We start from the raw sequence: 12,128 nt of genomic DNA, 5'->3' as shown, positions 1-12,128 counted from the left end.
GGCTTGGACTGACCGCGACAGGCACACCCCTGAGAAATGGCCATTCACATAAGGTCTTCCATCTGGAGTTAAAAGGGGGGGGGGGAGTGGATTGGGGTCCAGGTAGAGGAGGGCTGGGAGTAGGGGAACTGGCGTGAGCCCCAATTTGCTACATGTCTGCTGTGTGACCTAGGGCAAGTTACCCCCTCCTTCCCACAGAGCCTCGGTAAGGGTAAATGGTGGAAAGCTTGCAGAGTCGGCTCTTGAGAAAGATCTTTGAGGTTAAGCTTTGTCTGCTGTAAGTTCACCATTATCGGTTACTGCATCAGTGACTTTTGAGCTCTGAAGGAAAAAGACTGAACTTTGAGAAGAAATTTCCACCCACTGTCTTTCTTATTCGAGAAAGGGAGTCAACCCTGGGGTAGGGAGGGATCAGCAGGAAGGCAGAGGCCCTAAGGGTGGAGGGGAAAGTCCAGGGGAGCGTCCAGGAGGCCTGGCCTGGTTTCAGTGGAGAGCAAGCCTTTGAGGGAAAATTCACCCTACCTTGAAAATAAGCACCTGGGGCACCCGGGTGGCTCAGTGGTTGAGTGTCTGCCTTCAGCTCAGGTTGTGATCCCTGAGGGGTCCTGGGATTGAGTCCCGCATCGGGCTCCCTACTGGGAGCCTACTTCTCCCTCTGCCTATGTCTCTCTGCCTCTCTCTCTCTCTGTCTCTCATGAATAAATAAAATCTAAAAAAAGGAAAAAAGAAAGAAAAGAAAAAGAAAGAAAAGAAAAAAGAAAAGAAAAGAAAGAAAAGAAAAGAAAAGAAAAGAAAAGAAAGAAAAGAAAAGAAAAGAGAAAAGAAAAGAAAAAAGAAAAAAGGAAAGGAGCACCTAGTTCTAGGTCCAGGACACAGCCGGCCTATCAGCAGCCTCCTCCTGGGCTCCCTCCCTCCCTCCCTGCCAGGGCTGCTCAGGTCCAGTATTTCCAGCCTCATCCATGTACACCTCACCAGGGCCTCCAGGTGAGGCCTCCTCAGTACCGATGTACCCTCCTGAAGCCTACCACTCCAGCACCCACCTACTGAAGACCCCTGACAATCAGCAGGTATGTGGGAGCAATCTCGGAGGGCCCCAGGGGGCATGGGAGCCCACAGGAGACACCCTCGCCTCCCCTCACAGGTGTACCTGCGTAGGTGGCACCAAATTCCCACAAGCTCAGGACCAGGAGTCCTCCGGGAAAGGCCTGCCCTGGGCTATGTGCTGATGTAGGCCATTGTTTCCCCATAATCCTGTTTGCCCACAAAGCAACAAGGTGTTCCTGAAGCTCAGCTGCCCAGGCTGTGGTCACCCAGTAAGCGCTTCCAGGCTCCTCCCCATACGAAGCTAATGTGGTAGCTTAAGACTGTAGCAGTGTAGCCAGTGGCCCCAGGTTCAAATCCCTCCACCTCAGGTATGTGAAATGCTAGGTTAAATGGTACACCTGGTGTAGCACACAGCCTGGCGCTTCCTTGAAATGTTACGTGCAGAGTCACCATGTGACCCCATGTGATCCCCACTCCATTCCTCGGAATACACACAGCCAGGAGAAATGAAAACATAGGGATCCCTGGGTGGCGCAGCGGTTTGGCGCCTGCCTTTGGCCCAGGGCGTGATCCTGGAGACCCAGGATCGAATCCCACATCAGGCTCCTGTTGCATGGAGCCTGCTTCTCCCTCTGCCTGTGTCTCTGCCTCCCTCTATTTCTCTCTCTGTGACTATCATAAATAAATAAAAATTAAAAAAAAAAAAAAAAAAAAAAAAAAAGAAAACATACAGCCACGCCAACACTTGCGCACAGATGTCCCCGGCAGCATGATTCATGACAGCTAAAACGTGGAAGCAATCCAAATGACCATCAGTGGATGAATGAACAAAAGGCAGTATACTCCACACAATGGAGTATTATTCAGTCGTAAAAAGGAATGACGTCTGGACACATGTCACAGTATGGAGGAACCCTGAAAACATGATGCTGAGTGAAAGAAGCCGGTCACAAAGAACCATATGGTATGACTGCATTTAAATGGAATGTCCAGAAGGGGCAAATCCACAGACAGAAGGTAGACTGGTGTTGCCAGGGCCCGGGGGGGACTGCTTAGTGTGTATGGTTTCTTTTGGGTGATGAAAATGTTCTGGAAGTAGACACGGGTGATGGTTGCACAGCTCTGTGAATATACCAGATGCTTCTGAAGCGCAAACTTGAAGACAGCAAACTGTATGGTATGTGAATTATATCTCAATAAAGCTGTTATAAAAAAAAAAAACCCTACTCTTCCCTTACTGGGTTTTTGGGATCTTGGACAAGGAACTGAACAGTGTAGTACCTCAACGTTCTCTCTGTGAAATGGGGCTGGTCACTGCACACACATGGTAAGGGCTATGGCGAGGACCAAGTGAGCTAAAATAGAACTGCTCCGAGTGGTTATCTCTCTAGGTGCCAGCTTTTTCCCTTGGCTTGAATCTGCCACTGGGCTGCCCAGGCTCACTACCTTTCCACCGCCACATTGCCCTTTGGTTTCCACATGCTCTCTAAGTTTATAGGGGCCTTTCTTTTCTTTTAATTTTTTTTTGTAAAACATACATATATAAAACTTACCAACTTAACCATTTTTTTTTTTTCAAAAAAGATTTGAGAGAGATAGAACCTGTGAAAGTACGAATAGCGGGGAAGACGGAGAGGGGAAGGGAGAAGCAGGCTCCTTCCTCTGATCGATGTGGGGCTCGATCCCAGGACCTGAGATAATGACCTGAGCCAAAGGCAGGTGCTTAACTGACTGAGCCACCCAAGTGCCTCCCATCTTAAACATTTCTAAGTGTACAGTTCCGTAGTGTTAAGTATATTATATGCTGTCATGCAGCTGATCTCCAGAACTCTTCCCATTTTGCAAAACAGAAACTCAGTACCCACTAAACAACAACATCTCCACTCAGTTCCCCTCTCTCCAGTCCTGGCAATCACCATTCTGCTTTCTGTGTCTACAAATCTACTTGAAATACTTCACTGAGTGGAATCATGAAGTATTTGTCCTTTTGTGACTGGCTTATTATTCCACTTGGTGAAATGTACTTCCTTTTGAAGGCTGAGTAATATTTCACTGTACATATGTACCATGCTTGGCCCTGGAAAGAGACAACCAGAGGTGCTTTCACCTTTGGGCTACTTTGAATACCACAGCCATAAATACGGGTGAACAGGTAAAACCCCAGGCTTTTTTTTTTTCTTTTGTAAAATATTTTATTTATTTATTCATGAGAGAGAGAGAGAGAGAGAGAGAGAGAGAGAGAATGGCAGAGACATAGGCAGAGGGAGAAGCAGGCTCCATGCAGGGAGCTCGATTCAGGACTCGATCCCTGGACTCCAGGATCACGCCCTGGGCCAAAGGCAGGCGCTGAACCGCTGAGCCACCCAGGGATTCCCTTTTTTTTTTCTTTTTAAAGATTTTATTTACTTACTCATGAGAGACATAGAGAGGCAGAGACACAGGCAGAGGGAGAAGCAGGCTCCATGCAGGAAGCCTGATGCGGGACTCGATCCTGGGACTCTGGGATCACGCCCTGAGCCGAAGGCAGACGCTGAACCATGCCCTGAGCCGAAGGCAGATGCTGAACAACTGAGCCACTCAGGCATCCCAAGACCCCAAGCTTTTAAGCACAGATCTCAGGGATTGGAGTGTGTCCAACAGATTCTATTTATGGCAAAGATGAGTAGAAGACAGATGCCTCTAGAGGGGCATGCCCCCTTAAAGGTTTAATTGAACACACTCCCAAAAAACACACTCCCAACAAACTGGTGCATTGTCAGCTGCTGGATATCTCGGTGGGCCTGCCTGGATGCTGGACAACCAGAGTCTGACTGTCCCAGACACCGGTAGGACCGAGCTGGTGCATCCGGGGCTGGTTCCTTGTACCAGAGGTCATGCTAAGAAAAAAGACCTTGCCAGCCATGTGCAGTCTCTAGAAAGACCAGTTCACTCCTTTACTACTGCCTCTCTGGTCTGACAGGAGATGGATCAGTACCACATAGCACTGGTCCTAAGGCCCGGACACGCATGTGGAGTGAGGACAGAGGGGACCAGTCCTCCTAAACTATATCCCGGGATACAAGTGATCCCAGGAAACCCCTCACTCAGCCCCAGGGTGGCTTCCTGGAGGAGGTGATGCTTGAGCCAGCTCCAAGTGAACTCCGTGTTAGGTCTGAACACTGTGAAGGCTGTCAGATGGGGCTAAAGCTGTAGCGATCACATGTTCTGGTTTGCCCGTTGTCCAGGGTAATTATCTTTAGCATTCCCTGTGATTCTCAGAGGTGTCCCCATGTGAATGATAAATTACATAGTCACTGTGTTAGTTACCTATTGCATAACAAATTGCCCCAAAACTCAGTGGCTTGAAAGAACAAACTTTTCTCTCTCTTCTAGTTCCTGGTTAGGAATTTGGGTGCGGCTCCACTGGGTGCTGGGAGCTGAGGATCTCTCAGGAGGTCATGGTCAAGGTGCTGGCTAAGGCTGCGGTCACTGGAAGGCTTGCCTGGGGCGGCAGGATCTGTTTTCCAGGTGGCTCACGCACAGGCTGGCTGTCGGTGGGAGGCCTTGATCCCTCTCCACAAGGCCGCTGCCATGTCCTTGTGACATGGCAGCTGCCCCCACCGAGCAAGGGATCTGAGAAAGCCAGGGAGACAGAAGACAGAGAGGTACAGCCAGACAGAAGCTATCCACTTAGGCCCAGGTTCTGAGGCTTACACCTTGCTTCTGCCACCTTCTGCTCGTTGGAAGTCACTAGTCCAGACCCCATCTGAAGGTGGGGGGAAAGATGTCAAGGGATCTGGGATATTTTACAACTGTCACTTCTGAAATAGGGCATGTGTGGCGTGGAGACAGGACAGAACCAGGGAGGACAGAAGAAATCAGATTAAGGAACAGTCGCAGCACCAGGTGAGAAATAGGATAGTCTGAGAAGGGTTTTGAGTGGAGTGAACCATGACATCTGCCCCTGCACCAAACTCCAGTGGGGCCACACGGCCTCCGCTCGGCCCCACATGACCAGCGGGCCCCTCCCTCTGGGTCTTTGGGGCCCTTGCCTTCTATCTTTGTCGGAAAATGCACCTTTTCTTCCCACTGGACAGAAGCTCTGTTTGTGTTTCCCGGGGGGCCCTGTACACAGCAGGTGCACGCCACAGGGTTTCTGCACGAACAAAACAGCAATGTGCACCGACCCCAAGCTGTGGTCATGCCGCCCCCAAACCAGAGCCTGCAACCTGGGCACACCTCTCCTTCCAGTCTCTGGGCCTTTGCTCGTGCTGTGTCCCCTGCCCAGCATGCTCTGGCAGTGCTCATCACTTGCACTGCCCTGGAGGCAGAGGGGCTGGTGGGAAAGCTGTTCGGTGAATTCTGGGGAGAGATGAGGGGGATTGGCCATGGCAGAGGCAGTGGGCGCAGACAAGGAAAGGGTAGACCATGCTGAGCTGCTGGATGTGGGGTAGGCCAAGAACGATGCCGTGCCTTCCCGCCTGGTACCAGCCCCCTCCTCTGGGGCAGTGGCAGGCCATGGCTGCCCCGGGCAGGTGTGTGAAATGGCTCTGGGGCTCACCTTGGTGTTTTCCACCAACACCCTCCCTTGACCCATCTGTGCCCACCACTCCTGCTGCCTGCCTGACCTGTCTTCCTTCATCCTCGTCACTTCCACCTGCTGATGTCTTCCCATTCTGCCCAGACTCGGCTCAAATGGTGCTACCTCCTCCGGGAAGCCTTACTTGCTTGCAGCCCTGGGGTCCCAGAGCATTTTGGTTGCCTCTTGCAGAGGCCCCAAGTGATATACGTCCCCAGGTAGGCTCCTGGAAGGCACTAAGAATCTCCACTTGCTAGAATCAGAGTGTATGCAGGCACAGAGCCATAAAAAGTCTCCTAACCCTAAAAAAAAAAAAAAGTCTCCTAACCTTTTAAACTCCACCCTGGCACTGGCCAGCTTAACCATGGCACTTCCTCTCAGCTAACTATTATTGGAGCTTCTAGTGGACCAGGCTCTACTGTAGTGCTTGTCATGTCCCATTAAGTCCCCACAACAGGCTAGGCAGTGAGCTCGATCATTATTCCTATTTCAGGGGTAAGAAACTGACAGCACAGCTAAGTCAAACAACTGGTCCAAGGTTGCACTGCCAGGAAGCCACAGTGCTAGGATTCCGCCTGAGGGTTCCTGGGCCCTCACATCGCTGCCAGCCTGTCTTTCCCTAAACTGCAATCAAGAGGTGGCCTCAGCCCAATGCACTCAGGAAACCAGTGAGGGTTTTGGAAGGACCGTTTGCAATTTTGAGCTTTTCTCCTATAAATGCCTCTGAAGTCTTGAGCGCTCGCTAGGGCTTGTTGGCAAGATTTCCAGCAGGCAGCAACATGAATGAACACACGCAGGCCAAAACACACCAGAGATCTGCAGGCTGTGGATCAGGCCCAGGTGGCCAGCGCAGGTCTCTGGGTACACGCTTACCTCATACTCACCTAGGTGCTTTTTTCTTCCCCCAATCAAATGAGATGGACTTTGGGTGGAATTTAAAGATGAGAGTATTTTACTGGCCCCCCCCCAAAAAAAGTCACAGTGTCTGGCCACCTGAATGAACGCACTTCAGGATAATGACCTTGCCCGTGTCCCCTCTTATGGCTAGGGCCTCTCAGCAACACCTCTAAGTGGCCCCTGAGCATGGGGCAGCCAAGCTGGTGGGCTCTTAGGCTTGGCCGAGTGGTCATCAGGCCAGGTTTTACCGCCTTACTCCCTGGGTTCAAACCCCAGCTCTGCCATCTGTGTGTGTCTTGGGGCACTCAAGCTCCTTGCTTTCCTTATCTGTAAAATGGGAACAACTCTGACTTGGAGTTGTCAACATTTTTACTACAGACTTATTAGTTGACCCTCGTTTTGCCGTAAGGGGTCCGCAGAGAGCAAATTTTTTTTTTTGCACACAGCAAATCTGAATACCACAAGAGCTGCAGGAGCTTCGGCCTCCCCCTGCCCCCGCCCCAGGCCACCCGCAGCAGACACGCCCCTCTGGTCACGGCGGATCCTGATTGGTCTGTGATGGTCTCATCCCCTGTCCCAGGGATTCGTGCAGGCCTGTTCACGTGACCCAGTTCTGCTCAATGGGATGAAGTCTGTGCAAGAGCGCGGTAGAGCTTTCTCAGAAACCTGGAGAGGTTTCTGAGACTTTCGGGAGGCAAGGAGCCTTTCCCAACCTTGGGTTTCCTCCTGACTGCCAATAAAGCCTACAGCCATGCCAAGGACGGCCAAATACAAAGGCAGGAAGACCTGGGTCCTTCAAGACATCATCAAGCCTTAAAGTTACCACCCGTGGAGCAGCCGGTCTTGCAAACTCTTATCACACAAACCTATCATTGTTTAGGCCAGCTGAGTCAAGGCTTTTTGTTATTTGCAACCCAAAGCATCCTGCTGATATCCCGTGGTTGATCACATTTCATCTTCTTGAGAATAAGCCCATCATACCAGAAGGGTCTAAGCTTGGCTTGTGCACTCAGGGAAGGCTTCCTGGAGGAGGTGAGGCCAAAATGGGATCCAAAAGAATGAGCAGGCAGATAAAAAGAGTAGGGCAAAGGGTAACATTCCAGACAGACAGAAGAACAAAGGCCTGAGGTTGGAGATGCCATAGTGTGTGTACACGCGCGTGCATGCAGGAGCAACAGTCTGTGTGGCTGGGAGCCCGCAGAGGTGAGGCTGGAGAAAGAGAAGTAGGTGGGCTGCAGCGGGCCCTCAGCCAGGCTACAGAACCTCAGTTTATCACAAGAGTGGAAGAGAGGCTCTGTGGATGGCTCTGATTTTGTTCACCCAGGGTCTCGCTCTCCCTCTTTGCGCCTGGAATAAGTGCACGCCGCCGGTCCAGCCACCCCCAGATGCTGCCCTGAACCTCGGCAGGGGGCAGGGGCGCTGGGCCTCGCTTCTCCAGGTGTGCTTCTGCCTGCCTCGCCTCTTCCAGCCCCCAGGGCACTCATAAGAGACTGGCTGAAATCTGGGTCACTCTGTGCACGAGTCGGACATCCATCAAACAGGCAGTTACTAAGTGCCGACAAAGCAGTGTGCTAAGCACAGTGGAGAAAGGACCTGGTTCAAATCCCAATTCTGTCTCTTCCCAGCTGCGTGACCTTGAGCAAGCCACTTTCCTTCTCCAAACCCAGCATCTTTACCTTTTTGTAAGGGAGAGTGAAATCAATGGTTGGCCCTCTTCTCTCTGGTACTGGCTGGGAGTCGGGGGTAGGTAAAACTACTCAAAAAGCTTCCTGGGGATAAGGTTTAGCATCGGGGTGGGACAAGAAACCCAACAGCATGCTGTGATGGACAACTGTGGAGCAGGGATGAAAGGTTCTGGGGAGGGAGCACCTGATCAGGGCGGCGAGGAAGTACAAAATGTAGTTGGTAGGTGAGGCAGGATGGGTCCAGGAGAGAAAGGTCCGCAGAAGCAGGACAGAAGGGATCCAGGAAGCCTACACCTTCCACTCTGTGCCCCAAAAAACCTTTAGGACCATGTGCTGCTAACAGAAGAGCTGGACATAACAGCTGAACACGGGTGCAAACAATGCACCTGTAAAAGAGCAAATCTCTGAGCTTAAGTCAGTAAGATGCAGATTCAAAAATCTCATCTCTACCACTTACCGTGTGACCTTGAGCAAGTCACTTAACCTTTGAGCCTCAGACTCCTTTGCAAAGTGGGTGTAAAACCCAATTCACAGAGCTGTACGATGGTGTGTGCAGGATCTGGGCCTGGGATCCCCTTTCCTCACCTAGCTAATTCCTATTTCAAAGCCTTAAGATCCAGTGCCACCTCCTACAGGGAGCATCCCAGGCCTGTCGGCTTCCCCAGCTGATCCCCTTCCCTGACTCCACTCTACTGTAATTGTGTCCTCCTTCCCCTCCATCAGGCTCTAGGCTTGGAACAAGGAGGAGCAGAGTATCTTAACAACTCTTAGATGCAGCTGTACCCCCTCCCCCCAGCGAGTATCTACCAATGGCAAGTCCTCTTCCAAGGTTCCACCCAGGTGGAAACAAGAGGGAAAAAGTGATGAAGTCCGCTGGGGGCAAAGGGAAGGAGGGAGGTAGTTCAAGAAAGGTTCAGGGTGAGATCACTAGATGCTGAGGGGTGAACAGAAATTTACCAGGAAAGGGGCGTGTTTGCAGGCCAAATGGGAAGTAGGAAAGCACAGAGGTGTGAAGGGAAGGGTAAGTCAATCATCGGTCACCAGAGTATCTGCCTGAGTGGCTAAAGGTGAGGATTCTAGATCTGGATGCCAGGGGCCTCTAATTCCATGCCAAGGATACGGCCCTATAGAAAGTGGCTGAAAACTTGTGACTGGGCAGCACAGCGACACTGTGGTGTGTGTGTGTGTGTGTGTGTGTGTGCGCGCACGCGCGCGCACCCAGCCGCACTAGTTTGAGCTAAACTTAGGTCGGGGGTGGGGTAAATGATAGGGCTGTGGGCCACCACTGGGGGTAGGTGCTGGTGGAAGAATCAAAAGGGGAGAAAAGTTCGCCCTGGAGGACTGATTATTGAAATAGCTTCAGGAATATATCCACACCCAACTACCCATTCTACTTGTGACAAAGCCAGCATCCACGATCATTACATGCCACACACAGCAGCTCTGTGACAATGGGGGGTGGGGGGTGTCTTCATTACAGGAGGACACAGTGAGAACCCGGGGAGGAAAGGGACCCTGCCCTGGGCACGGGGCTGACCACAGCCTGAAGCCATCATCCCAGCCCCCGAGTGCAAGGGAAGGCAGGCCTTCAGCTATCTGGCAATTGTACTCAGCACCTTCTAGCACCAGACCCAGGAGACAAGGATGTGACCTTTGACCTCTGAGTCATCTTGAGCTTGGACTGGACACCTGGGCCACAGACCAGCGGCCTCCAGCAGCGGACAGAGCAAGGGCCACTCAATGAGGGGTGATTTCCATGGTCAGACAGCTCAGCAGGGGTCTTGAGCCTCCCATGTCTACCTGTGAATTCTCAAAACTGGACCGGGATAGAGGCTGGAAGAGGGCGGGTCCCTACACAAAGGGTGAGGGGCAGAGGGAGTGGCTCTTTGCTGCCTTCCTAAGAAGCCCCCAGATGCCCCCTCCCAGCACCCACCCAGGCCCCGCTCAGCCGCAGCCTGAGTCATCATCCAGGTTTGAATGGTAGCCTACAAATCAGCCAGGGGGCTGCCTGGGGCTGAGGGCCACGGGCTGGAAAAACAAGGCTAGTCTCTCTTACCTCCAGCCTCGGAAGCTCAAGACAGGCTGAGGGTGGGGACAGAGAGTAGGTACAGGAGGGATGGGGGGGGGGGTGTCAACAGCCAGAGGGGGGCGGAGGGGAGGTGGTGGTGGTGAAAGGTTTAGAATTGGAGCTGTTGGCTTTTGTTTTCAAATGACCTGTTTAATAATTACCTTTGGAATCAAAGGAGTCTCTGCTCCGGGAAGGAGAGGATTTCAACCCTCCATACCCCCACCGAGCAGAGAGAGCAGAGCAGAGTGGAGCAGAGCAGCCGAAGAAAGTAAACAAGATGCCACCAGCGGATCTCGCTCCATCTCGCAAACAATGGCGGGACTGAGCTGCCCGCTCAGACACACACACATCAAAGTGAGATTTCCAGGCAAGAACTTTACCAGGCAGATAAGAAGCTCGGACTGAATTATTTTCCTGCATCCCCAGAGCTTCCCTGAGCTCAGGGCCGAGGGGGGCAGCTTCAGGGGCCGTCCTTGCCACGTTAACCTTGACCTGTGATGCATTCATTCATTTTGCAGCCGGGGAGAACGACCTCCGCCCCAACCCCTAAAAACCCAACCGGCAACAACTTCATCGCTTTGAACAGTCACAATGGTGGACAAACAAGGCATTTAAGTTACAGCGGCCAGCTCGAGCTCACACTCCACTGGGCTCGGGCTCCTTAAAAAAACAAAAAAAAACACGCCCCAGTCCAAACGCCCACCGGGGCCGCGGGGTCGGACCTCGACCTGGTGGAGGGAAAAATCCAACTTGGGTTTTCTGTTGTTGTTGTTTCTTCCCCAACCTCCCGAGGCCTTCAACTATTTTTCCCCCTGCAGCATCCAAGCCCAGCCTCGCGGCTGAGCCATAAACACGCCTGCTCCTCCCCCTTGCACGGTTCGGCCACAGCCCCCCCAGCCCTCCCGGGCCCGGGGGAGGACGCGGCGCGCGACCCTCGCCCGCAGCCCCGCCCGCGCCCGCCCGCGCCCTCCCGCGCCCGCCCGCGCCGCCGGGCCCCGCAGGCACCTCGGGGGGAACCCCCACTAGTGATTTCAGGGTTTTCTGCGCCGGGCGGCCGCGCTCAGCACAGTCCCTCCGCGGCCCCGCCGCCGGGCCGGCCCCGCCGAGGGCTGGGGGATGGGGGCGTTAGTGTGTGTTTTCCGCGGTCGCGTCCCCACACCTGTTTTTCATTCATTCGTTCGTTCGTTGGTTCGTTCGTTGGTTCACGGATTCGTCACCGCAGCCTCCCCGGCCCTCGGGATCTCGGGCAGGGGCCGCGCCGGGGGCGGCGGGGGAGGCGGCGGCGGGGGCACTCGGGGCGGAGGACCCTGCCCGGGGGCAGCGCGGCGGCGGCGGCGGCGGCGGCGGCGGCGGCGGGGGGGGGGGGGGGCGGGGGCGCTCCCCGCGCTCCAAGTTGTTTTCCGAGGCGCCGCGGCGAGCACGGCCGCCCGGGTGCGCTTCTTTGTCTGTGCCCGGCCGGCGCCGCGTCCCCGCGCGCTCACCTGGTCTTGGAGGACAGGAAGGCAAGTTTGATGAGGCCGTAGGTGAAGAGCGGGATGCTCTCCTTGGCGACGCTGGCAACTTGCAGCCGGTGCTCCAGGATGTGGAGTTCCATCGTCCGCCCGCGCGCCGCGGCGGCTCATCGGCGGGGGGCGAGCCGCGGCCCCCGCCCCCTGCGCGCCCCGCCGGCACCGAGCGCCGCGGGCGGCCGGCCGGGCCCGGAGCTGGGCGCCGGGCGGCCCGGGGCGGACAAAGGGGAGGCCCGCCGAGCCGCGAGGGGGCGGCGGGCGGCGGCGGCGGCGGCGGCGGCGGCGGCGGCGGCGGCGGCGGCGGCGGGCGAGGGCGGCAGCGCTGGCGGAGCGGCGGCGCGCGGCGCCCGGCGCGGAGAGCAGCTGGT

General features: G+C 54.4%; 1 protein-coding gene across 1 annotated transcript in view; it reads right to left on the bottom strand.

Annotated features, from left to right (window-relative positions):
• CASTOR2 (cytosolic arginine sensor for mTORC1 subunit 2) overlaps positions 1-11,923 on the bottom strand; it is a 54,501-nt gene extending 42,578 nt beyond the window's left edge. The window contains exon 1 of the mRNA XM_041749054.1: positions 11,734-11,923. Within this exon, the coding sequence (XP_041604988.1) occupies positions 11,734-11,846 (113 nt within the window). The 5' untranslated portion in view covers positions 11,847-11,923. The remainder of the gene's footprint in view (positions 1-11,733) is intronic.
• Between the last annotated feature and the right edge of the window lie 205 nt (positions 11,924-12,128).

The sequence above is a fragment of the Vulpes lagopus genome, chromosome 3 (genome assembly GCF_018345385.1).
Source record: "Vulpes lagopus strain Blue_001 chromosome 3, ASM1834538v1, whole genome shotgun sequence".
NCBI lineage: Eukaryota > Metazoa > Chordata > Mammalia > Carnivora > Canidae > Vulpes > Vulpes lagopus.
This window is presented reverse-complemented; position numbering and strand designations above follow the sequence as displayed.